This window comes from Mobula hypostoma, chromosome 8, assembly GCF_963921235.1.
Source record: "Mobula hypostoma chromosome 8, sMobHyp1.1, whole genome shotgun sequence".
NCBI lineage: Eukaryota > Metazoa > Chordata > Chondrichthyes > Myliobatiformes > Myliobatidae > Mobula > Mobula hypostoma.
The window spans coordinates 49974601-49999239 of NC_086104.1; the positions used below are offsets into that span (position 1 = coordinate 49974601).

The 24639-nt window shown below is 39.6% G+C and overlaps 1 protein-coding gene across 1 annotated transcript; it reads left to right on the forward strand.

Annotated features, from left to right (window-relative positions):
• The first annotated feature begins 818 nt into the window (after positions 1-818).
• On the forward strand, positions 819-23353 carry slc30a1a (solute carrier family 30 member 1a). The gene is made up of 2 exons (XM_063055829.1): positions 819-2629; positions 18099-23353. Exons 1-2 carry the CDS (start codon positions 1981-1983, stop codon positions 18992-18994), a joined length of 1545 nt encoding a protein of 514 aa, XP_062911899.1. The 5' UTR covers positions 819-1980; the 3' UTR covers positions 18995-23353.
• Positions 23354-24639: the final 1286 nt, after the last annotated feature.

Sequence of the window (24639 nt, forward strand, 5' to 3'; positions counted from 1 at the left end):
CCATTTTGTATTTGATGCCAATATACACTATTTACCCAAAGCCAATCTTTGGGGCACTGGACCAAGCACATATGGATGAATATGATCATATTGCTGAACGATATTACGCTGCGTATTCTGTTCTATAACTTCCAGATATGAACGACTACACTTTGAATGCTTTGTTTTATCGTTTGCGCGACTTCGAAATTTAGTATATTTCGATTCTCGGCATAATGTTTTCTTGGGGTGTAATCTATCACCGGCATGACATTAATGCAAATTCTTTAAATGTTTACTGAGGTGGCCACCACGACTGTAGAAACACATTATACTGTATGGACGATAGCAAAGACAGCCATACAAGCGAGGTTTGAAAATGACGTACAGTACACAGTCCGCTTGAACTAATTTGAAGGCGTGCAGTACTTATAAGGGGAACACGATGAATAACCTGCAAGACTGAAGTTCATAATTTTGAGTCACTGAGGGAGAAAAATGAAGATACAGAAAGTTAGCGTATCGCGTTGTAAACAGAATAAAGTTAGTTGCTGTTTATCCAGCCGTACTTGGTGGTGGATCATGGGCAATTTTACTTCGGACAAGAGGTCACAAATACATATTTAAATACTGTTGGAAGAAACCAGCGGGTCAAGTTACATCTGTGGAGGCAAAGGACTAGTCATATTCTTGGTGGCGACCCTGCCACCTTGTCTTTTGCCTCCGATTTTCGGTATCTGCAGTCGCTTGCGTCTGGATTTCATAGATGAATGGACATGTGTGTGGCCGATCTGCCCATGTGAATTATATGAGAACTATTTTATATTTGTTTTTCACAGTTCCCCACCCCCCTTTCGTTCACTATAAGCCGAACTTAATAAGTAATATAAAGCAAAAGAAACTTCAAAAAAAGCAATTACAGTTATTGGGAATAGGCATACTGTTCCTTTATTGTCCCCATCCCATTCTTATTCTGGCGTCTATTTCTTTCCTTTCCAGTCCTGATGAAGGGTCGACTGTTCATTCATTTCCACAGATGCTGTCCGACTTGCTGAGTTCCTCCAGCATTTTCTGTGGGTTGCTCAAGATGTCCAGCATTTACAGAGTCTCCTGTGTTTATATTGTTCATTTAAGTGTTTTCCCCAGGGTTTAAACTATTGGAATATTACTTACCTGCAATGCTGAGTCACACTAAGACACCTTACACAATATCTAAAAGATACTTGGAGAATTGCGAAACTGTGTCGGTCAAGAGTAGGGAACAATTCTCATGACTAGAAAGGCCAAGGAAATAAAATCGTACGATCTCCACTTCACGGAAGTGAATTGTCATCACTATCAGCTAATTAAAAAGAAAAGTTGAAAATAATGGCCAATCCAGCCTGAAGGTAGGGTGTGCATACAGCCGGCAGCGGTCATTGATTGCTTTCTTTTTTTGTTTTGGAATGAGTTTTATTTACACATATTTCCACAATAATCACGACTTCACTACTACTTGATTGCTTTCGGGACAACTGGACAGCTGATGGCATCACAATTACTTGAACGGCGAGACAGGGCAAAACGCAGTAAACTGCCCGACAAGCTGGCCTTTTAAAAAAAGAGGGGGCACTAGGGCGGATGCACAGGGCGGGCTGAAAATGATTGATTGACACACAAATAAACGAATAAGCATTACGTCTGTCTGCCGACTCACCCAATCGGCCTGGCCTAGAGACAGGGTTTGATTGGAGAGAGGAAAGAAATGGGCCCGTGCTGAAAAAAGACCGTGCGCAGAAAAAAACTTGCCGGGTGCAAAAGTTTTTTTCGTAACCATCTGCGTAGTTACGGGCCGGGCGAAAGAATGAGAGAGCTGTTTCCTGATTCTCTGGAACTTTCGGTGTCGGTCTCCCGCTGTCCGGCTGTGTTTTGAATCGTGGCCGTTACTCGCGGACGTTAAACGGTCCTTTGTTCTGCCCGGGGAGGGTGCCCTCTACATCCACCTTGGTACCAGCCCTTTGAATGAAGATGGATTGCGAGCCGAACCGGGCGCGCCTGATGTGCATGCTGTGGCTGACATTCGGCTTCTTCGTGTTGGAGGTGGTGGTGAGCCGGCTGACCAACTCGCTGTCCATGCTCTCCGACTCCTTCCACATGCTGTCGGATGTCATCGCGCTGGTGGTCGCCCTCATCGCTGTGCGCTTCGCTGCCAAGACCCAGTCGACGGCCAAGAACACGTTCGGCTGGATCCGGGCCGAGGTGATGGGCGCTCTGGTCAACGCTGTCTTCCTCACCGCCCTCTGCTTCACCATCGTGTTGGAGGCCATCGAGCGTTTCAGCGAGCCGCGTGAGATTCAGAACGCGTTGATGGTGATCGGGGTGGGCACGGCCGGGCTCCTGGTCAACCTGCTGGGGCTCTGCATGTTCCACGGCGGCGGGTCCAGCTCCGGGCCGGGCTCAGCCCACGGCCACTCACACACGCACGCCTCCGCCGCGGAGAACGGCCACTGGCTCCGCAGGAAGAAGAGGAGCGACACCGGGAACAGCGACAGCCTCCGCGAACAGGAGGTCAACGTGCTGGTGAACCGCGGCAGCGCCATCAACGGCCTGAATCCCGAGAAGCAGGACGTGTTGAGCACTCGCAGAAGCGGCGACCCCCGGCTTGTTAACGGTAGACCCCCCCCCTTTCAATCGGCATTGTCTGTCAGTGATCGGAAATCTTCGGGCTGGAGTCCCGGTTCCGATTCGCCCGAGTTAAGCGCCGGGCGAAGGAACTATATTTTTAATGTCCCTTTATTCACTGAGATTTCTTTTACTGGAAAACGCTCATAATTTATGATCTTTTCGATTGGCTGCTACGCCTGATATTAAAATTACAGGGCAAATTCACAGTATGTCCCCATACAATGAGCCGTCTACGTCTTAATTAGCAGTAGGAAATATATTTAGAGTTAAAATGATCGTTAAAGGGGAACTTGTTTCTGTGAAATAACGAGCCATTATGAGAATTCCAATATTTGCCGTAGACAACACTGGGCTTTATTTACAGCACTGGAATAATGCCCTGTTCCATATTATGGATAATAATTTGTGGAATCCCCATAAAACTATTGAAAGTCTTAAAAGATTTTAAGCTGCATTGCGTCGAGTAGGTCCTCGGGTTTAATCAAAGATTTGTGCTGTTTCTGGTTTTGAATTAATGCCCCTTTGTATTGCTGTAGGCGGCACGGTATTCGATGGCGAATGCTAGTTCTGAGTGATGCAGTCTGCTTTTAGCAGTTGACTGGACCAACGCAACTCGTTACCCACATTTTTCAGATACTTCCAATAGTTCAATAGTGTATTCCGTTTTTTTTCCAGTTAGGTTGCGATAACTTTATCAAAATTTTCTTAAAAATCGGTAGTTGATATAATATTAACCGTTAAGTATAGTGCGTAAATTTATTCTGTCCTGAATTGATTATCTAGTTTAAATGACGTGGGTTCCTGTTGGTCGAAAGGGGAATCGATGTGTGCAGTTTAAATAATGTGTGTATATATATTTTTATACAAAAGCTTGTGTGTACAACATTTATTAATGGGTGTTATTTCAGAGGATGCCTGGCCAGAAGATGGTTTAGTAGCGGTTGTACATAATTTTTACAGAGTTACTCAGCTAAGTAAATGTTACACCAGCTCTTTATGCTATACAGGCTTTCATTTGATCCTAATATATTTTACTATTCCTTTTACTTTTTAATCTTTTCCCCTAAATGCGTTAAAGCTGCTCACTTTAATCACTTCTATTGAAGTTAACTCTCACCAGTTTGAGTAAAGAAACTTGTCCAGATAGTCTTTTGACTGATTCTTGAATTTGTGTAACTTCATTTTTGACTGTCCTGTCATCTCTCATTGAACTTTCTAGGTGGTATGAATTAATTTTGCAGTTCGATGTCATTAAGGTGTGGATGATTTCTTTTAACAGTGTATCACAAGACCAAATGCAAAGGGCCACGATTTCTAACTCTTGCACCGCTGTAGCTCTTTGAAAGAGGTTACCTATTTAGCCTTGCACTCAAACATTTTCTATGTAGTTCTGCAAAATTGTTTACCTGAGTTTTTTCCTGTTTAGAAATGTATTTTTATCATTCCTTCAAAAAAAGTCATTGATTTTTTTTCCCCTGCCACCACCTGGCTCTGTCTCTCAACTCCTCCACTCTGCTATCCTACCTGGCTCCATCTGCCTGGCATCCTTCATTCCTTCTCAGTCCACCAGTCACCCTCACCTTTCATTATACTGGGATATCTTCCCTCCTTGTCCTTAATCGTGATGCAGTGTTCTGACCTGAAAATGTTAACAATTGTCTATCTTTCGCAGATGATGATCCACTGAGTCCCACCAGCAGATTGTTGCTTCAAATTCCAGCATCACCTTTCTCTTGAGTCTCCAAGACATTTTATGACTCATTTTTAACAAATATTTTTGTTTGTTGCCTTTGCTAGTTATGATCTGAAAACAGCTCAATTTCGAACAAGCCTATGCAGCCTCCTCTTAATCATCTTTTTTCTCTATGAGAACAATCCTTGTTTTTCCATTGTTTCATGTAACAGAATTCTTGCATTCAAAGTATACTCTAGTGGTAGACTTTGCACCTTAAGGCCTTGATGTAGTCCTTATAGAGTGGAGCCAAAATTGAACAAACACTGGTCATGGTTGAATCATGATACTTTAAAAATCTTGTATGCTTTGATGTGTTTCTTGCTGTTTGTTCTTGTATGTGTTTTTTTTGAGAATCTTTCTTCATGTCTTATTTTTCATTGACTCTCAATCAACGTTCTCATTTGTTTCACCTCCTTTACACACCTGAATCAAAAAATATTATGTCACTTTACTCAGAATATAATCCAGTATTCAAGTTGACATCTTGCACTAAAATGGAACATCATGCACTTAAACTGATCAAACATGCATTGCATTAGAAGGTTATTTTACAAGAAAGATGACATATGATCACCAAATTTTGAAGTGTCAGAACATTGATTTAATCAGCACTTCAATGGGGATTACAACTTATTATTTGAAACTTAAAGATATGAAGGCTTTTTTTTTAAAAAGGTGCATTTGAGGATGGGGAGGAAAATTTATTTTTAAGTTACTTGCAATTTAGAACCCAAAGTACAAGATTTTCTGATTTATTGTAGAAAACTTGCAGTAAAATGAAAAATCACAGAAATGAAGTAACTAGGAATGTACCTGCCAGTCTGGATTCTAATCCTGTTATACCTCCACAGGGATAACCTGGTGCTTTTTCTTAACCCCAATTAAGCACCTGCTTCTATCCATACCTTTTGGAATAAATAGCTGGTAGCGCATTAGCGTTCATGGGGAATTATTTCCTTTTATTTTTTCTTTTTTGTTGTGAATGAAGAATGCCCACAAGAATTACAGTGCAGTATATGGTGACATATATGTACTCTGATAATAAATTATCAACTTTTTAGTGGACGGGCTTGTTTATGTTAAATTTCAGTTTTAAGTATTTTTAAATGTTTTTTCCTTCCCCTTTTGAATTACTGATACTATATTTTTGAATGTAGGAAATGGTCTGCCCTGATCATGTGATGTTTGCAAGAATTTGCTTGATTAGAGAAACTTGGCATGTTTTCCAGTTATATTCCAAAATAAGTGGGAAATTGAGAAGACATTATGTAGTGTGATCCTAACAAAACACTGTAGATGGATAACATGTTCAAAGACAATGTACGTGCAAGATGTCATGTGCAAACTACCAGCCAGTATGTCTTCAAAATCTTTTTTTTCCATTGTACTGCAGCAATATTGTGCACTACTCTTGTGCTTCCTTTCAGGAACATACATTTCTGTCCTCATTTAACTATTTGGTCCTTTGTTCAATTCTTCAATCAATAGGAGCACCATACTTTACATAAAAATGAATTCCTTTTATTGGCTAAAGCTGTCCAGGAATTGGCAATAAAACAGACTCTCAGTTATGACTTATTTTTTAAAGAAACTGTTGCTTGGGAGTAGCAGCAGCTTAAGCATAGAATGATTCAGGGAACAGGTAAATTCAGTTTCTTTGCATGTAGTTGGTACTTTTTCATCTGAGACTGGAGACGTCTTCCTTACAGCTTTCTATAGAAACCACTGTATCTATAAATCTAGGCTTTACTGATTCACTCACTCCTCCCTTCCCTGGCACTTCCCTCGCATCCATAGATGTAACATCTGTCACTAAATCTTCCTCATTCAGGGACCAAAACAGTTGTTCCAGGTGAGACAGCTTTGCATGCACCTCCTCCAGACTTGTTTGTTGGATTTAGAATTCTTAATGTGATCTCTGCTGGTGTGATCAAATGCAGACTAGGTCAGTGCTTTACCAAACAACTGTACTGTCTGCCATGGCCATCTAGAGGTTCTGGTTTGGAAGTCTTTTTAATTTCCCCTCCCCATTTCCACGTTGGCCTATCTTTGCTTTCCTCCTTGCCAGCGCAAGGCCAAACAGAAATGATCAGAGCAGCAAGGCTAACTTGCTCCTCCTCTATCCCTTTCCCGATCTAACCAAGCTCCCTCAGACACGCGCTTCTTTCACCTTCCCCCCCACCTACTCCACCTGCAGATCACCTGTACACTCCTACCACTGGACCGGTCCCTCTTGGTGTTGGACAGATGGACACTCAACATCCGCAGCCTTTTGCCATCTTGCGGACTTGGTTGTCAGTTCCAGCCTCATTCCTCTCCTCACCTCTTAATACGAGTTATCTCTCCTCACTTCACTCAGCCTAAGTGAAGGGTCTCAGTCCAAGGCATCGACTGTCCATTTTCCTGCACAGGTTCTGCCTGACCCACTCAATTCCTTCAGCAGCTCTTTTCTAATTCACTGAAACACTGACTCTCCTTCACATTAAGTTGACATCTGAATGTGACACAAGGAGTGCAAATGAAAGTTTTACAAATCTAATTGCAGAATGATTCTTAGCACAAAGAAAAATGGTTGTGACTTGTTGCAGCAGGAACTCTTGCTGGCTAGTGAATGGTTCAGCCCGAAGGAGCTCAGCTGAAGTTTAGGTGGAAAGTAGAGGGTGTATAGGAATTCTTTTGTGGTTGTGATCTGGAAGCTGCTACTTGAAAAATTGTTTGATAGCGGGCTATAGAGGAGACCATGGGAAAAGCAAGTACAGACTCGATGGAACTCAGCCACCTCCTGAGCTATCATGAATCTGTGATCTAATCTTCAGTTCATAAATGACCTTTGTTCAGCTGCAGCATCAGAAATGGGGATGTTTGCTGCTGATTGTTCAGTTCCATTTACAGCTCCAAGCAATAAAGGAGCTTGTTACCATATATAGCAAGATTTAGGCAATATTGAGAATTTATGGCATAAATGTAATGAAATGTCAAACAATGACTAACCGTCTGCCTGTGATGGTTAATGACAAGACCTGCTCTAATTCTTTAAAACATTTATGGGAGGTTTTTTTTTAAGTTATTGACCAGAAACTTAGTTGGACCTGTCCTAACAGATGGCTGGTACTTTGTGTTATGGAAATTGCTGTTGTAGTGCTACACTTGCTAACGCCTCAAAAGCTATTGATTTTTCATGAAATACTGAGTGCCATCCAAAGCAAGGCATGGTACTGTATTTTATCCACACAAATTTCATGACGTTTGTTAGTGATAATAAACTTGATCCACTCTTTCCTGGCTCATGCAAGTACCATTTGCAAGACTTAATGTGGGCAGCTTTCCAAGGCTTTTTATACGGTTGTCCCCTGTCCTTAGTCCCCTAATCCCCAAGTCATGTGCCTGGGAAAAGTTAATATTCTTCCACTTGAATTTTAAAAAATTTTAAGAATACAGCTCATCTCCAGTAGCTTAAGAGCAATGGAGGGATTAATATTGGTATTTTTATTCACTCCCTGAAACCCCCTCGATTCTGTGCATAAGAAATTTTGACTTTCTGTTATTGCCCAGTTGGATAGGTATACTTGGTTTCACCTTTTGTGTATCCAGTCATAACCAGAGAACAACCTGCAATGATTTCCCCCAAGATTTGTCTCAATGCCCTCTGTTTCTCATCCATAGTATCCATTGATGTTTTCTTAAAAAGCACATCATTTGTTTTACAGCGAAATGCAGTCAATGCACAAGTCTTCATGTCACTAACTCATCTCTGTGTTTAACATCCATGGCTTTGGACAATCTTCTACAATATTGAGATACCTTTGCTTCTCTAATTAATTTCCTCAGCATCTCCCAAATTAATTGCTCTGTTGTTGGTGACTTTTTCATTTGCTAAGACCATCAATTGTATTCTCTCCAAAAAGTCTTGAAATTGTATCTCTTGTTTTGGCTCTTCACCTTAATATTTCCTTGTGTGCTTTATTATCAAGCTTTTTTGATAATGCTCCTACACAATATTTACACTTTATAGCTGTACAGTATTTTTACTTCATAGGTGCTATATCTTTTTCTTGAAAACAAGGGCAATTAATTTATTTATTCCTTGGCATTCCTCTTAATTTGCTTGAGTAGTTTAACATGTGATTGAATACTTACAGAAATGTTAACCAAAAATTTGGTTGTACTAGATGGTTGTTCTGTAAGAAAAGATTTTCTGGCAGGCTAGAATGTAAAATCAAAACGTCTTCTGATGTTTAACTTTTTTTTAGTTATCTGTGTATACCCTGCGTAGTGCTTTTTAACATTTAAACAAAACTATGTTTCCTGGATTGGGGAGAATGCCTTATGAGAATAGGTTGAGTGTCTTTTCTCCTTGGAGCGACAGATGATAAGAGGTGACCTGATAGAAGTGTATAAGATGATGAGAGGCATTGATCATGTGGCTGGTCAGAGGCCTTTTCCTAGGGCTGAAGTGGCTAACATGAGAGGACACAGTTTTAAGGTGCGTAGAAGCAGGTACAGAGGAGATGTTGGGTAAGTTTTTTACGCAGAGTGGTGAGTGCGTGGGATGGGCTGCCGGGGATAGGGTCTTTTAAGGGACTCCTGGATAGGTACATGGAGCTCAGGAAAATAGAGGACTGTGGGTAACCCTAGGTAATTTCTAAATTAAGTACATGTTCAGCACAGCATTGTGGGCTGAAGGGCCTGTATTGTGCTGTAGGTTTTCTATGTTACTATTTTGGAATCTTATTTGTGGAGGTTGCCAAATTACTGCCAGAATTCACCTTCTCTAGAGCAGGTTAGCTCTAAATTAATGAGATTTGTAGTCCATTTACTTGTATTGTCTACTATTTATCCACCTCTTAATGAGCTGTGTGTATCTAGTATTAATGTAGTTATTTGAAGAATATGGTAACTCTGCTTTGATAATTTGTCTGATAAAACTTCAAATGAAAAATGGGTGACTTGATATTCTAAATACAGGTTTCCCCTGCCATCCGAAGGCAGAGCATTCCTATGAAACAGTTCGTAAGCCGGAATGTTGTAAAGTGAAGAGGCAATTACCATTTATTTATATGGAAAAATTTTGTGGGCGTTCGCAGACCCAAAAATAACCTACCAAATCATGCCAAATGACACAAAACCTAAAATAACAGTAACATATACTAAAAGCAGGAATGATATGATAATTACACAGCCTATATAAAGTAGAAATACTTTTCCACAATCATTGCCGGCACTGTTCTCCGTAGCGAAAATCTCACGCATGCGCTCTCGGCAGAAAATCTTACGCAAGCGCTCTTGGCAAAAACACTCTCTCCAGTAACCTTTAAGCTATGAAGCTGCCAAATCATACCAAATAACACGTAAAAATACACAGCCTATATAAAGTTGAAATAATGTATGGACAGTCTAGTATCACTTACTGGAATTGGGAAGACAGTGCAGAGCACACTGATGATGGTGTGTTAGACTGAGTCGTCGCAGGTTGGGGTGGTGCAGTGGCCCCCACCCTCCAGGCCGCTGACCAATACATTGTCGCGAAGCATACAGCGATAGCCAGAAGGCACACAGCACATCTTCAAGAAAAAAGCCGAAATAAACATGCTAATTAATTAGGTGCCGCCCGACATGTAATTGTCAGTCCAGATCAGTGCCGATTGCCAGTTGCATCGCCTCTGATCTGGGCCGACATTTATGTGTCGGGCAGCACCTAATTAATTAACTTGTTTATTTCGGCTTTTTTCTTAAAGGTGCGCTGGGTGCGTCCTGGCTACCGCTGCATTCTCCGCGAATCGGTATCTGTCCGGGCCTTGGGTGTTGGGGTGGTGGGACACTGGGGTGTCATCTCGTCATCCTCTGTTTCCATTAGAGCAGGCGGCTCATCGTCTATGACTGCCTGCCACGATGTTGAAGGTCGAGGTTCGTCGTCTGCTGTGGCTGATGTGGAACGCTTGCTTGATTGCTGAGCCTCGCGCATTTTTCTACCATACATCTCTTTGTAAGCACTCAAACCATCCTGCAAATATCCCCTAGACCTACGTACCCTTTCAAAATTAAAGTCGTACTTTATCATTGCAGTAAAAATCTCACGCAGTTGCTTCACGTTCATTTCGCTACTGGATTCGGTTTCAATTGTTATCCTTTCCTCTTCCAATTGCATCAGCTCTTCATCTATCAGTTCTTGGTCATGGGATGCCAAAACCTCTTCAATATCATCTTTGTCAACTTCCACAAGCCAAACTCATGCTGTCCTTACTTCATTCACCACGATCGAAACGCTTAATTATGTCTAGTTTTACGCTAAGTGTAACACTCCTACGAGCTCTTTCAGGCTTTTCCAACACCTTAGAACTCATCTTGCAAACGCCTGCTCACAGGCATGTGTTAAAGCAAAATGCCAGCGAGAATGCTGTTCCGAATCCGGGGGAGAGTGGCTGCTCGGGGCGTGCTGCCTTTTATCGCACACTGACTTTTTTCGTAACAGTGAAAACACCTTCTGAAAGCGAAAACGGATCTAAACGGTCTTTTGTAACAGTGAGGTTTCGTAAAGCGAACATTCGAAAAGTGGGGGACATCTGTACAATAAAGTGCAAGACAAATTTATAGATTTTTAAAAATGAGTTTACTCATTATTTATATTGAATAATTTAAACTGAGTTGAAAAAGATCCTGAAGTAACTGAGTAACAAAGCATTGTATTCTGTTTTGCAACACCTCGCAAACATTTCCAGATTTGTTTTTGGATTTCCTGGCTTGTAAATGTTGTAATTGTGACTTCAATTGATACTTTTAAAAATAATTCCAGACATATAATTGTGCACAGATCCATTGCGAAGGTAGTGGCATGAGTAGTTGAACAGTTATTTCAAGTGTTGATTCAGGCATGTTGTGAGAAAATGCCCTATTTTGTGCCTATCATTCTCAGGTTTCCACAAAGAGCTCTTTGGATGCGTTGCTTTTCTCAATGAACTCGCTTTCGTGCAGAAATAGAATTACCAGTACAATCCTTTAGAATTCTTTTTTACTTTTTGTCTGCTGAATGTCATATTCTTACTTTATAGTTAATTGATACTAAGCTGTATTGTTGAGTGATTCTGTTGTTTATTTGAATTGTACATGAATTTCTCTGCATGTTTATTCAAGAAAGTGGCATGTTTCCATTACACCCATGATAGTAGAGGATCATGGGTTTTTTTTTAAAATTGCAAAGCCGCTACAGTAGTGGTCGCCAACTTTTTTAAGCCCAAGATCCCCTACCTCGACCTTAGTGAAAGACAAGATCTACCTACTAAATCAATTAGAGAAAAAACAGCTCAGATTGTACTTCCAATTTGAGGCCTTTTATTTGGGCTAATTGTATTTGAATTGCGCAATACTTTTGTCAAACTTTCAAATTAATTCAAACAAGAAAACACTGTAACTAGCATATCAAACAGGCCACAGCTGTCTTTCTCTAAGAATATTACAATACTTCACACCTTTAATTCTAAGTTTCATTATTTAATTTTATTTCAACATGAAAAATAAATGAATAAAAATTGACATACACTCAGTGTGATGACTGGGGCCGAATACTTTCTCCTAGTTCCCTGAAATTTGGCTCATAACTACAGCCAGCCAGTCTGAGACAGTCTGTGAGGTGTCTGTCAGTAAGACAGCTCTTGTACTTAGATTTCGTAATTTTCATATGTGAAAATGCAATTTCACATAGATAGGTTGACCCGAAGTAGGCACTAACTTTTAGTGCACATGCGGTGAGATGAGGAAACTTCTCCCTGCTGACAAGCCCCCAAAAGTCACCGTCCCTTGATCTTGCTTTAAGCTCGATGTCATTTTGCAAATCAATTATTTCCATTTCAGTATCACTTGGCACACCAAGTACTTGCTGGAATTTGGCTGCTATCTGTTCTATATCGATCGGCAGAAGTGGGTTTGAAATAAATGTAACAATATCTTTCATGATGTTTAACTCCCCAAAACGCCGATTGAACTCTATTGCCAGTTTGTCTAGGTAAGCACAGTACTTCTCAGGGCGAAAAGCATTTTTTTTTCCTTGATGGCCTGTAACAATTATTCCAAGTTGGGAAAGTGTGTCAGCCTCCCATTCTTGAAATTTGAAATCCAAGCACCGAGCTTGGCCTTAAACACATTTACTGCGCTTATCATGTGGGTTAGGTGTCGGTCTTTTCCCATGAGCTTGTTGTTAAGTGCGTTTAATTTAGCCATTATGTCTGTCAGAAACCCTAAATCCAGTAGCCACGCATCATCTGACAGTTCCTCGGGCTTCTTGTTTCTTGTCGACAGGAAAGTCTTTACCTCAGGCAGCAACTCAACAAATTGTTGCAGCACTTTGCCGCGACTCAACCACCGAACATCAGCATGAAGAAGTATGTAAGCGGTATCGAGCTCATCCAATAATACCTTCAATAAGTGGTGCTGAAGTGCTTTTGCTCGAATCAAGTTTATCAGTCTGACCACCAGTGTCATTACATGAGAAGAGTCCACGACCTTCCCAGCCAAGGCCTGCTGATGAATCACACAGTGATAATCCAGGGAGTTGGGAAAATCAGGGTCATTACGGCACAGTGCTATAAAACCAACGTGCACATCGTGCATTGCTGGGGCCCCATCAGTAGTAATTGCCACCAGTTTATGAATGAGGATGTCATTTTCACAGGCATTTTTTAAACTCATTGTAAATGTCCTCACCTCTCGTTCTCTCCTTTAATTGCAAAAGAGTGAGGAAGTCCTCCTTTGTTGTGAAATCCTGGAAAGCCATTCTGACAAATACAACAAGCTGAGCTGTTTGCATTACATCCAGGGATTCATCGAACTGTAGTGAAAAATATTCACATAGTGACAAGTCCTTTAACACTTGTTGATCCACGTCCTCTGACAGTGACTCTACCCTCCTTGTCACTGTTGCAGGGCCAAGCAGTATATTATGTATTGTGGTGGGGGGGGGGGTAGGTGTCTTTAAATTTCTGGTGGTTGGTGTCGTGGTGCCGCTCTAGGTTCCCTCTTTTAGTCAGTGCTTGTGTTTGGTGGCACAGCATACATACTCACTTGTCTTTCACTAAGGTAAACAGAAATTCCTCTTCCCATTCTGGATAGAATTTGTACGTTTTCGCCTTCCTTTGTGGCGCCTCCGCCATGCTATCAGGATATCCTGAGCGAGTGGCGTATATTGATGTTTGCGACAGTCTGTACTCTTATCTAATCTAATTGGTCACTTTATGCAGCACAGGCTCCGCTGAAACCACGGTGCATGGTGGGGGGGGCTACACGCATGCGCACTGGGCAGAAAGAACGGAACTAAAATCCCACAACCCGGAAACAATCTCTCTTTACAAACAGCTTTCAGTAGCGGAAGTATTGCTATATTACCATGATCCTAATTAGTATTGCTTATTTTTATAATGCTCACATTACAACAGTATTTGTGTATTTATTTTTCATTTTTTTTGGGATCTACTGGGGAAGTCTCAAAGATCAGTTGGCGACCACTATGCTACAGCATCTCTTTGGTGTAGCCATTTGAAATGAACATATTTCCTCTGCTGTCCACAGAATTAACTTTCATCACTGTTCAATGGGAAAGAGTACCTTTGCGATTGGGAAGCTCATTACATATGAAGAATCCAGAAGCCCTGACTACTAATCTTGAGAAATGTTTGTTTCTTTTTTTTATTTCAACTTGAGAATTATAAATCCAGTGTGTATAAGATGAGATTCTTTTTCTGGTGTGGGAACAGCTTAATTTCTGTAAATGCTTGTATACTTTTACATTCATTTATAGTTGCCGTTTTTAAAAAAGATTTCCTGTTCAGCTCTAACAGATGCCCATTATCAGCCATCACCTTGCATTGCTCTGACAATGAGATGGTCAACTGGGGAGCATGCAATGTGGATGGCCAATGGGACTGCATGGGTGTTACCATCTTTCCCTTTGCACCTGGGATAGTAGTGAGACAGATGCAGTTTTGGAGCACATTATCAGCAGGCTAGGTCAGCCCCCTGAGTTTTGTATACCCACTACTTTTCCCATTCTCTGTTCATGAGCCGATCCCTCTATGTGCTTCCTTCGTCACCTTGTGTGCAGTACTGTTGCATTCTTCTTGCTGTCGCTCCCACTTTTCTGAACTGGGTGACCTGAGTAATGAAATTTGGGGTCCTAAAGCTTAAGGGTACGTCCACACTACGCTGGATAATTTTGAAAATAAAGCTTTATCTCTTCGTTTTGCCCTCCCGTCCACACTGAGCCGGCGTTTTCAGCCCCTGAAAACGGAGATTTTCGAAAACTCTCCAGAGTGAATAAATCTGAAAACGCTTAATATCCGGCGTAATGTGTACGGGGTAAACGGAGAGATTAAAAACGTTGTCATGACAACACCACAACAACAAAGCTTTTTTCTGCTTCCGCTTGGAACTGCGCAAGCTGTTAGAACGCGCAGTTGGTGTGAATGGCGTGAGAGTTAAATTGTAAAGTGAGCTTTTTCGACTATTTAAAAATGCTGTCATGACGTGCCGGAACAGATGTTTGTTGTTTTCTTGAACGCCACTATCTAACAATTTCAGAACAGACGGACGAGACTGAAGCCAGAAGGGGTAGAAATGTGCTCACCAAATACTTTGACCCATAGCTTACTGAATAAATAAGTATACTCACTTTGTCCTGTTTTCTGTCCTTGCTTGTACGAAGGTGGTTTACCTATTTATGCAAGTTCTTCTCTGACAATAGATGTGTAACAGCCTAATGTAACATTGTATGGAAATACAAGATAACGCTGATGCAGACGTTTTATACATTTAACAAGGTGCTTTATTAATGCAACAGAGTTAGTCAGTTTTTCACTGTTCGTCGTCAACTGGGTCATACTGTCCATGAACTCCCTGTCGGTTGCCTCCATATGCTCCAGTATTTTTTTTAAGTTTTAAGTCCTCCTGCGCGAGAGCCAAGAGCAATTCCTTTGAAGTTTTTCTACTCTGTAACTGGACAAACGCGCACTAAGTATATCGTTTCCTCTTCGCTTGTTTTCTGTGTGTCCTGCGCGTGCCTCAGTAGGAGGAGATTTGCCCAAATATCCGCCTAATGTGGACGGAGATATTTTGCAAAACGCTTAGTGTGGACGCCTGTCATTTTTACTCGAAACTGGCTTTTTCAAAATTATCCAGTGTAGTGTGGACGTAGCCTTAGATATGTTTAAATTCTTTTCTAACTTCATTTTGAGGTTAATGGTAATAACAGGATTGTTTAAGTTAACAATGTGATTATTTGAGCAATATTTTGTAAAATTGAGGAAGTATTGCATTTTGCTTTTAATTGGGTTATCATGATACTTGAGGTGCAAGTATGTAATTTGAAGGAAAAATGGAATTCCTTCTGTGTTCTGTCTACAGAGGTATCTGAAAGAAAAGTTGAAGCTCTTGCTCCCACTGTGGTAGAACCTCCTGAGTTACTTTTGTCACATTCTTTTACTGGCTGTCTGTTTTAGCTTTCCAGCATGTTAATGGTTTGCTTTGCGTATGAATATTTTGAGAGCATTGTTATACAGCTTTCTGATGAAGTATACGGTCCAGCAATTATCTTAGAACAGTCTATAGTTCCTAAACTAAACTAGTCTTTTCTGTACTGTGGTTTTGACTTCCTCTTAAGATATATTGCTCAAAGTGATCATCCCGATGTTGAACACTCAGTAACAGATAAAAAGCAATCCCCTCCCCCCTCCCCCCCCCAGAAGTTTTCATGTTTTATTGTTTAACAATATTGAATCACAGTGGATTTCATTTGGCTTTTTTGACACTGATAAACAGAAAAAGACTTGTGTCCAAGTGAAAACAGATAATCTACAAAGTGATCTAAATCAATTGCAAATATAAAACACAAAATAATTGATTGCATAACTACTCACCTCCTTCAAATCAGTATTTATTAGATTCACCTTTGGCAGCAATTGCAGCTTTGAGTCAGTGGGAATGGGTCTCTTATTAGCTCTGTACATCTGGACACTGCAACTTTCCCCTATACTTAACAAAACTGCTCAAGCTCTGTCAGATTACATGGGGATCATGAGTGAACAACCCTTTACAGGTCCAGCCTCAAATTCTCAATTGGATTGAGGTCTGGACTCTGACTTGGCCACTCCAGGACACTAACTTTGTTTTTTTTTTAAGCCATTCCTGTGTAGCTTTGGCTTTATATTTTGTCTTGCTGGAAATCAAATCTGTGCACAGTTCCCTTGCAGACTGCATCAGGTTTTCCTCCAGGATTTCCTTGTGTTTTGCTGCATTCATTTTACCCTCTACCTTCACAAACCTTCCAATACCTGCTGTAGTGAAGCATCCCCACAATATGATGCAGCCACCACCATGCTTCATGCTACGGATGGTGTTTTTGATGTGCGGTGTTTGGCTTACACCAAACATAACGTTTAGTCTGATAGTCAAAAAGCTCTATTTTGGTTTCATCAGGCCATAGAACTACGCAACACTTTCAGTACGCTGGATGAACTCAGCAGGTCAGGCAGCATCAGTCAGAAACGTTTCGGGCCAGAACCCTTCATCAGTACTGAAGAATGAAAGATGGGGAAGGATTTGAAGAATGCTTGTAGCGTCAGTTGATAGACCAGTAATTTGAAAGACGAAGGGGTGGGGGAGGGGAAGCATTGACGTCATAGCCCTGAAAACAATGGGTGGTAGAAGAAGGAGGTGGAACCATGAGGGAGCTGGGGGAGGGGGAGGGGTAGAGTGAAATATGGATAGAGGATAGATATCTCCCACATGCCTTCTTGCAAATTCTAGCCAAGATTTCATGTGAGTTTTTTCAACAGTGGCTTTCTTTTTGCCGCTCTCCCATAAAGCTGCGACTACTGTAGGACCCGGGCAACGGTAGTATGCATAGTCTGTCCCATCTCAGCCACTGAAGTTTGTAACTTCTCCAGAGTTGTCATAGGTCCCTTGGTGGCCTCCCTCACTAGTCCCCTTCTTGCACAGCCACTCAGTTTTTGAGGACTTTCTGCTCTAGGCAGATTTACAGCTGTGCCATATTCTTTCTATTTCTTGATAATTGACTTAACTGTACATTAAGGGATATTCACTGACTTGGAAATTTTCTCGTATCCATCTCCTGACTTGTGCTTTTCAATAACCCTTTCATGGAGCTGCTTGGAGTGTTCTTTTGCCGTCATGGTGTAGTTTTTGCCAGGATACTGACTCATCAGCAGTTGGACCTTTCAGAGACAAGTGAATTTTTACTACAATTAATTGAAAAATTTTGACTTCATATGGTGATCTCCATTTAACTAATTATGTGACTTTTAAAACCAGTTGGCTGCACCAGTGATGATTTGGTGTGACATGTTAAAGGGGATAAATACTGTGCAATCAATTATTTTGTGTTTTATATTTGTAATGAATTGAGAGCACTTTGTAGAGATCAGATTCCACTCTGACACGAGTCTTTTTCTGTTTATCAATGTCAAAAAGAGTTAAATTAAATCGACTATGATTGAGTGTTGTAAAACAATAAAAAATGAAAACATCCGGGAGGTGGGGGTGAATATTCCTGCCAGTGAACATTACAGCAAGTAGTCCATCTTTTCATCTGATATTTTACTGGTATGGTTTACTGAAATATTTTTAAAAATTGGGGTGGGGGAGAAGGAACAAAATGAACTTTTTAAAAAATTGTAATTTAATCTTTTAATTTTTTTAATCTTTGTTTTTCTTTAAATAGATTTACTGAGGGAGAATAATATGACAGGCCTGCAGATGAATGGGATTTCTGTCCTTGATGACCATCATGATGAATTTGTAGAAGATTCTGCGTCACAGCTGAACATGCGTGGTGTTTTTCTCCATGTGTTGGGAGATGCCCTGGGTTCAGTCATAGTTGTTGTTAATGCACTGATATTTTACTTTATTTGGAACCCATGTCCTGAAAATGGTCCATGCATTAATACATGTCACAATGAACAATGTGCAAATCGACTTCTAAATGGCACACAGTCAAACATCTCTGAAAATCTCAAAGGCATTCCAGAAGCTGGACCCTGCTGGGTGCTTTTCTTGGATCCCACTTTGTGCTGTATTATGGTTTGTATCTTGCTCTATACAACCTATCCACTCTTGAAGGAATCTGCTCTTATTCTGCTGCAGACGGTTCCTAAGCAAATAGATATGGAGTTGATAAACGAAAAACTGCGCAACCTGGAAGGTGTCCTTGCTGTACATGAGTTGCACGTTTGGCAGTTAGCTGGTAGCAGAATCATTGCAACAGCTCACATCAAATGTCGTGATCCGACTGCTTATATGGATGTAGCTAAACGTATTAAAGACTTCTTCCATGATGAAGGTATCCATGCTACAACCATCCAACCAGAATTTGCTTCAGTGAACTCTGAATCACGTATTTCTCTTTGTGAACTGCCGTGCAAGACTCAGTGTGCCTTAAAACAATGCTGTGGCAATGGAGAAAAGTCATCTGGTGATTTAAAGTTGGAAACTCCATCTACCCATTCTCTTGAGGTTATTAGGGAATCTCCTGAACACCCCATTACAAGGACTGAAAAAAATGAGATGGGGAATAATGCAGTAAAAAGCAAAGATACACAATATGAATCAGCTGTGTAAACTTAGCCATTCTAATTTTGAAAAGTGATGTACTTTACTGACTTCAAATTTTGGGATTGTCAACTGGAATTGGCACTAAACTGAAATAACTGTGGGTAATGCAACTATATTGAACTTGTTCCACGGCTCTGATTTGTTTATCGCACATTCCAAAGCAAAACTGTGGACCGTTGTCTAGAAACTACTTGAACTTGTTATCACAGCTTTTTGAGAAGCATTGTGGATAGTCCATCACTGACTGTGTCAGCAAAAAATTGTATTTAATTATTAATAAAGCCAGTAGCATTTTGGGAAATTAAGATGTTTTTATATAAGCAGTTTTGTATAGGTTGATGTAAAAACTTTGCATCAATTTACAAAATCCACTGCTCTCACCAAAAGAGCTGCTGGTGTATAAAACTGGGTTTGATTTGGGTGGGTGGGAAGGTCATATTGTGGAAATTCTCCAAATGAAGCCAGAGTATTAAACATAATAATTAGTATTATGCATGGGTAGTTTGTGTGCTACAAAATAGTGACATTTTCTCCTTGCAAACTCCAAGAATGCATTTACTGTATTTCTTTAAATTATTAGAACACAAATGTTTCCGATACAGAATGATCTTTATTAATTCTTGTTTCTATCCTGTTGATTATAGTTAATAATTGTAGGTAATGTTTTTAATGCTCTTATGTAATTTTATCTCATGGTACAAATGCTTGTCTGGGATGGTGTGCAATTGCTTTCTTCTCGACCAGCATCTTGTGCAAATATACAAAAATATATGCAAATAAATGCTGTGGATTTTCTTCAGAAAAATGAAAACCAAACCTGTGAGTCAAACTTCTAAACTAGTGTGTTCATCTGTGCTTTGCAAACAGTTTGGGGACTGTAACATTGTTGAGCTTGGTGCCCTGTGGTCAACTTTTAGTTTCACTTTTGGAATTGTTTCCTACCAGTGATTCTGTTGAATGGAACTTTGGACACAATCCACTGTTATGTTCCATGCACAACTCTGCTTAGGTTGCTTAGTCCCCTTTTCGAAGGACTAAGTAGAGGAACTGCTATTAAGTTTTGGTCATACAGATATATTTTTATAATATCAATTGCCATCAGAAATGGGTGTAATGTCTGTAAAAGGGTTATTTTCTACATGAGAATTCTACATACAAGAGGATCATATTTTGCCTTAAAAATGAGGAAAATATAACATTTGCTAGTAAAAAAATCTCTTTAACTCTGCAGTTTTGTTAATCTGGCATTGAAATTTCAGTGGTAGATTTAAACCAACACATTCAAGTGAGTCAGCCTAAATATGAAACGCAGTACAAAAAAACTGAATTTTACTATTTTTGTTTTCTGAAGATTGCTCTGAATTTTGAGAGCTAATGACAACTCCTGTTGAGTTTAATGTTGTAAATGATATTCTAATCCCAGCCATTTTAAATTGGTTTCATTACTTTTGTAGTGGTTTCTTGATCATCCTTTTCTGTTTTTTTTTGTGTAATGGTACATTTGGATTTTAATACAATGCCACCTACAGAAGTAACATTTGTAATGTGTAACTTAAGAGCTTTAGTCCACATGAAAATGTTCAAACTAAGGTTCTAAAAGCTAACTGCCATGAAGCAGTGAGGCTAGATTGAAGAGGTGTGTAAATTTTCACTAGGTTTTCAGCAAAGCCAAATGAGCATACGCATGTTTAATACTAATAAGATTACAGCTGGGGGAAAATACCTATTGTTTGAAATGTGTTGTGTCTAGGTTTAATTACACCAGGACTGAAGTAAGGTACTGGTAATTTACAAGTGCATTACTGATTTGTGACAGGGTGAGAGTTTTCAGATGACAAGTGAAGTGTATTCCTTGAATACAAACTTTGGCTTGAATTTTCTGCTAATATTTTGGAGGGGAGCAATCCTATTCATTGTTTTTCAACCTAAGGGGGTGTTTGGGTTGGGGAAATATGTTCAGACTTGAGTTTTGATTGTATCTGTTTAGTACAAATCTTTTGGTGGTAATGAATTAAAAAGTTGATCCAAAATCCTGATGTGGAGGGAAGCAGCTAAAAAAAATTTCATAAGGTATGTAACATATAGAATACAAAGAACCAACTGCATTCAAATCTTCAAATGGTTTACGGAGTTATTTTGCATTATTAAATGTATTACCATACTTTGTCCTTCAATTTGTTTTGCTTTGTTCATATTCTGTGCATAATCTACATATTATACAATCATCTTTATGGATGAGTTCAAACTAACATGCATCTCTGGAAATTACTTTTGTTTCCTACCTGACCACTTACTTTGCTATGACAATATTAATTTTATTCATTGATTACACAATTGTTATCTAGTTATAATGCTAGATGGTTTGTAGTTACTAAACACAACCTGATTAGGAAGCCATTGCAGGTTCTGGTTTCAGAGGTAATGTTCTTTTTGTTTGCTGAGTTAGAGTATACTGGATCTAAGCAACATTAATATTTATGGGGTATTTGTGAAAGGGTTTATAAGTGAGAGGGTTAATTCACATTCTTAGCATTGCATTTGAGGAAAACGAGAATTCAAGGAACTTTTTTAGTTCTTGTTGATATTGAAATCACTGAGACTTTGCACTAAACTGAGGGGGCCTGAGGAGTCAACTGTTTATTCATTTCCATTGATGCTGCCTGACCTGCTGAGTTCCACCTGCATTTTGTGTGTGTGTGTATTGGATTTTCAGCATCAGCAGAATTTCTCGTTTCATCTGATTTTAACCATTTTAAATGTGTATGAAGCTTCATGTAAAAGTAATATTTAAATAGGGACTTGTGGTAAGGTACAGCTGGATTTAAATGACAGCAGTGAAGTTTGCTGTCAAGTTGACAAAAATAATTAATTTCTGATCTTTAGAAGTGAGTCAAGTGCCATTTCAGTTCTGATTTGGTTTGTCACTGACAAAAGGGATTAATCATGTGTGATTACATTTACTAGATTTGCACTGATTATGGAATTGAATTGCCAAAAATATGCCCCACAATTTTTAGATTTGGATACGTGAGTTGCTTTGAAGAAACTGACCATGAGAACCATAATAAACAATAATCTTTCAATCCACTCGTAACATTGTGGTAATCCTGTTTGTAAGCTGATGGCTCTTGTGGTAGTCAAAGATTGATACTTGTATCCCCAACATAATACTCATAGTTACTTAAACTCCAAAATACATGCAAAGGCCATATACATGGGGAATTTCATTATTTGTCGAGACAATGGCATGTTTGTGTTCTTATAACAAATGATCAATTTAGCTAAATTTTGAGCTGAAATTATTTAGATAGACAGTTTAGAGTTGCTGTTGAAATGCTATGTGTTTGCATAAATCTTCTGGAACTCTGAAAAATGAATTTCCTCTATGAACTGAAGTTTGGCTGAAATTAATTTCAAGAAGGGATGCATTATGCCAGGTTGCTACTTTGTGTTGCATGGTTTTGCAGCAGTTAACGTCACCGCTTCACAGCTCCAAGGACCCTGGTTTGAAATTGAGCTGATGTCTGTGCAGCTTTCATGCCATGTTTGATCAAGGCAAGTTTCCTCAAGCATCCTAAAGATTTGCTGGCAAGATAATAGGCTACTATGGATTTAATTCCTTGGTAAAAGGTAATGTTAAAAAAAACTGATTGAAGTTGACAGATGTATGTTAGAGAATGTTGCAGGCAAACAGGAATAAGACAACTAGGATTGTTCACCTTGGAATCAGATTGTACCCAAGGGCCAAATGACATGGGGTTTGGATTAAAAGATAAGGGAATGCTTTTTTCTCTGTTCTACAATAAACTATCAATAATACAAAATTTCTCATAAGTATTAGAGTTAGTGTTCCACAGTCAAATATTACAAGCTTGATCTTTTACATTCCACGTGTCTTTAATATGATATCTGTGCTGTGATTGCAGAGCTTGATGCATTTCAGGTAAGTAAAATTGGGAAATTTGGAAAATGAAATTGTAAAACGTGTGCATGGACTAATAATATAGGTGAACATAATCATATATAAAATATTTTCATCTGCAACTCTATCTTTGTGCAAATTTCACATTACTTTAAACAAAAATCACTGAGCACAATTTGTGTTTGAATATTAATATAGTTTTATCTCGAGCTGTTGCTAGCCTAATTCTAACAGTGATTCTGGTACAGTTCAATGTACCTATCTTGCCTGCAATTACGACGTATTCCTGAAAACTGGAGAATTTTGCTGTTTTTATCTGTTTTTGTAATTTTTCAAAATGAACTCCCAACTTCATTATAAACTTACCTCTTGTCAAAAACTGATCTATGTAATTTTTTTTTGGAAAACTGCAGTTCATGTTTACTGCCTTTTAAAATTTTGGAGACAAAACCAAATAAATCATTTCACTTTAAATTACCAGAAGACTTTTCAACTTTCTACTGTTACAATTTGATATTTAGAAATGTTAATATTGATTATTATGGAGGTTAAAGTGTGAATTTAATTAAATTACTTGGTAGATAATTTATCTCCAGATGTAAAAAAAAATTAAAAGCCCAAAGTTCAATGTGGATATGTTGACTGGGTGTGGATTGGCAATACCGCTATTTGTTTAAAACTCTAATCATTAGGAACGATAGGGTGGAATAGATGGAAGAGGGTGTGTGAATTCTTCCAATCCATTATTTTAATGTTTCAGTGCCTTTTTGAAGTATTATCTGAGCAGTACGGAGATCACTCCAAGGTATAGAATTCATAAAATGTGTATCAAACCAATCAGGAAAGAGTGTAAATACAAATCAAAAATTTGGTTTGATGAGACTTAAAGGAAAATCCTGCCTGACAAACCTAGTACAATTTTTTGAGGAAATTGCAGGTAGGCTAGACAAGGGAGATGCAGTGGATGTTGTATATTTGGATTTTCAGAATGCCTTTGACAAGGTGCCACACATGAGTTTACTTAACAAGATAAGAACCCATGGAATTACGGGAAAGTTACATGTGTGGATAGAGCGTTGGTTGATTGGCAGGAAACAGAGAGTGGGAATAAAGGGATTCTATTCTGGTTGGCTGCCGGTTACTGCAGGGGTCCGTGTTGGGGCTGCTTCTTTTTACGTTGTACATCAACGATTTGGATTATGGAATAGATGGCTTTGTGTCTAAGTTTGCTGATGATATGAAGATAGGTGGAGGGGCCGGTAGTGCTGAGGAAACAGTCTGCAGAGAGACTTAGATAGATTGGAAGAATAGGCAAAGAAGTGGCAAATGAAATACAAAGTTGGAAAGTGTATGGTTATGCACTTTGGCAGAAGAAATAAACAGGCAGACTATTATTGAAATGGGGAGAGAATTCAAAGTTCTGAGATGCAACAGGACTTGGGAGTCCTCGTGCAGGATACCCTTAAGGTTAACCTCCAGGTTGAGTCGGTGGTGAAGAAGGCGAATGCAATGTTCGCATTCACTTCTAGAGGAATAGAGTATAGGAGCAGGGATGTGATGTTGAGGCTCTATAAGGCGCTGGTGAGACCTCACGGAGTACTGTGGGCAGTTTTGGTCTTTTTTAAGAAAGGATGTGCTGACGTTGGAGAGGGTACAGAGAAGATTCACTAGAATGATTCTGGGAATGAGAGGGTTAACATATGAGGAACGTTTGTCCGCTCTTGGACCG

Excerpts from the sequence above, each read along its gene's own strand:
- slc30a1a (XM_063055829.1), top strand. The coding sequence starts at position 1,981 with ATGAAGATGGATTGCGAGCCGAACCGGGCGCGCCTGATGTGCATGCTG. Across the intron at positions 2,630-18,098 it reads CGACCCCCGGCTTGTTAACG|ATTTACTGAGGGAGAATAAT; the intron begins GTAGACCCCCCC and ends TTCTTTAAATAG.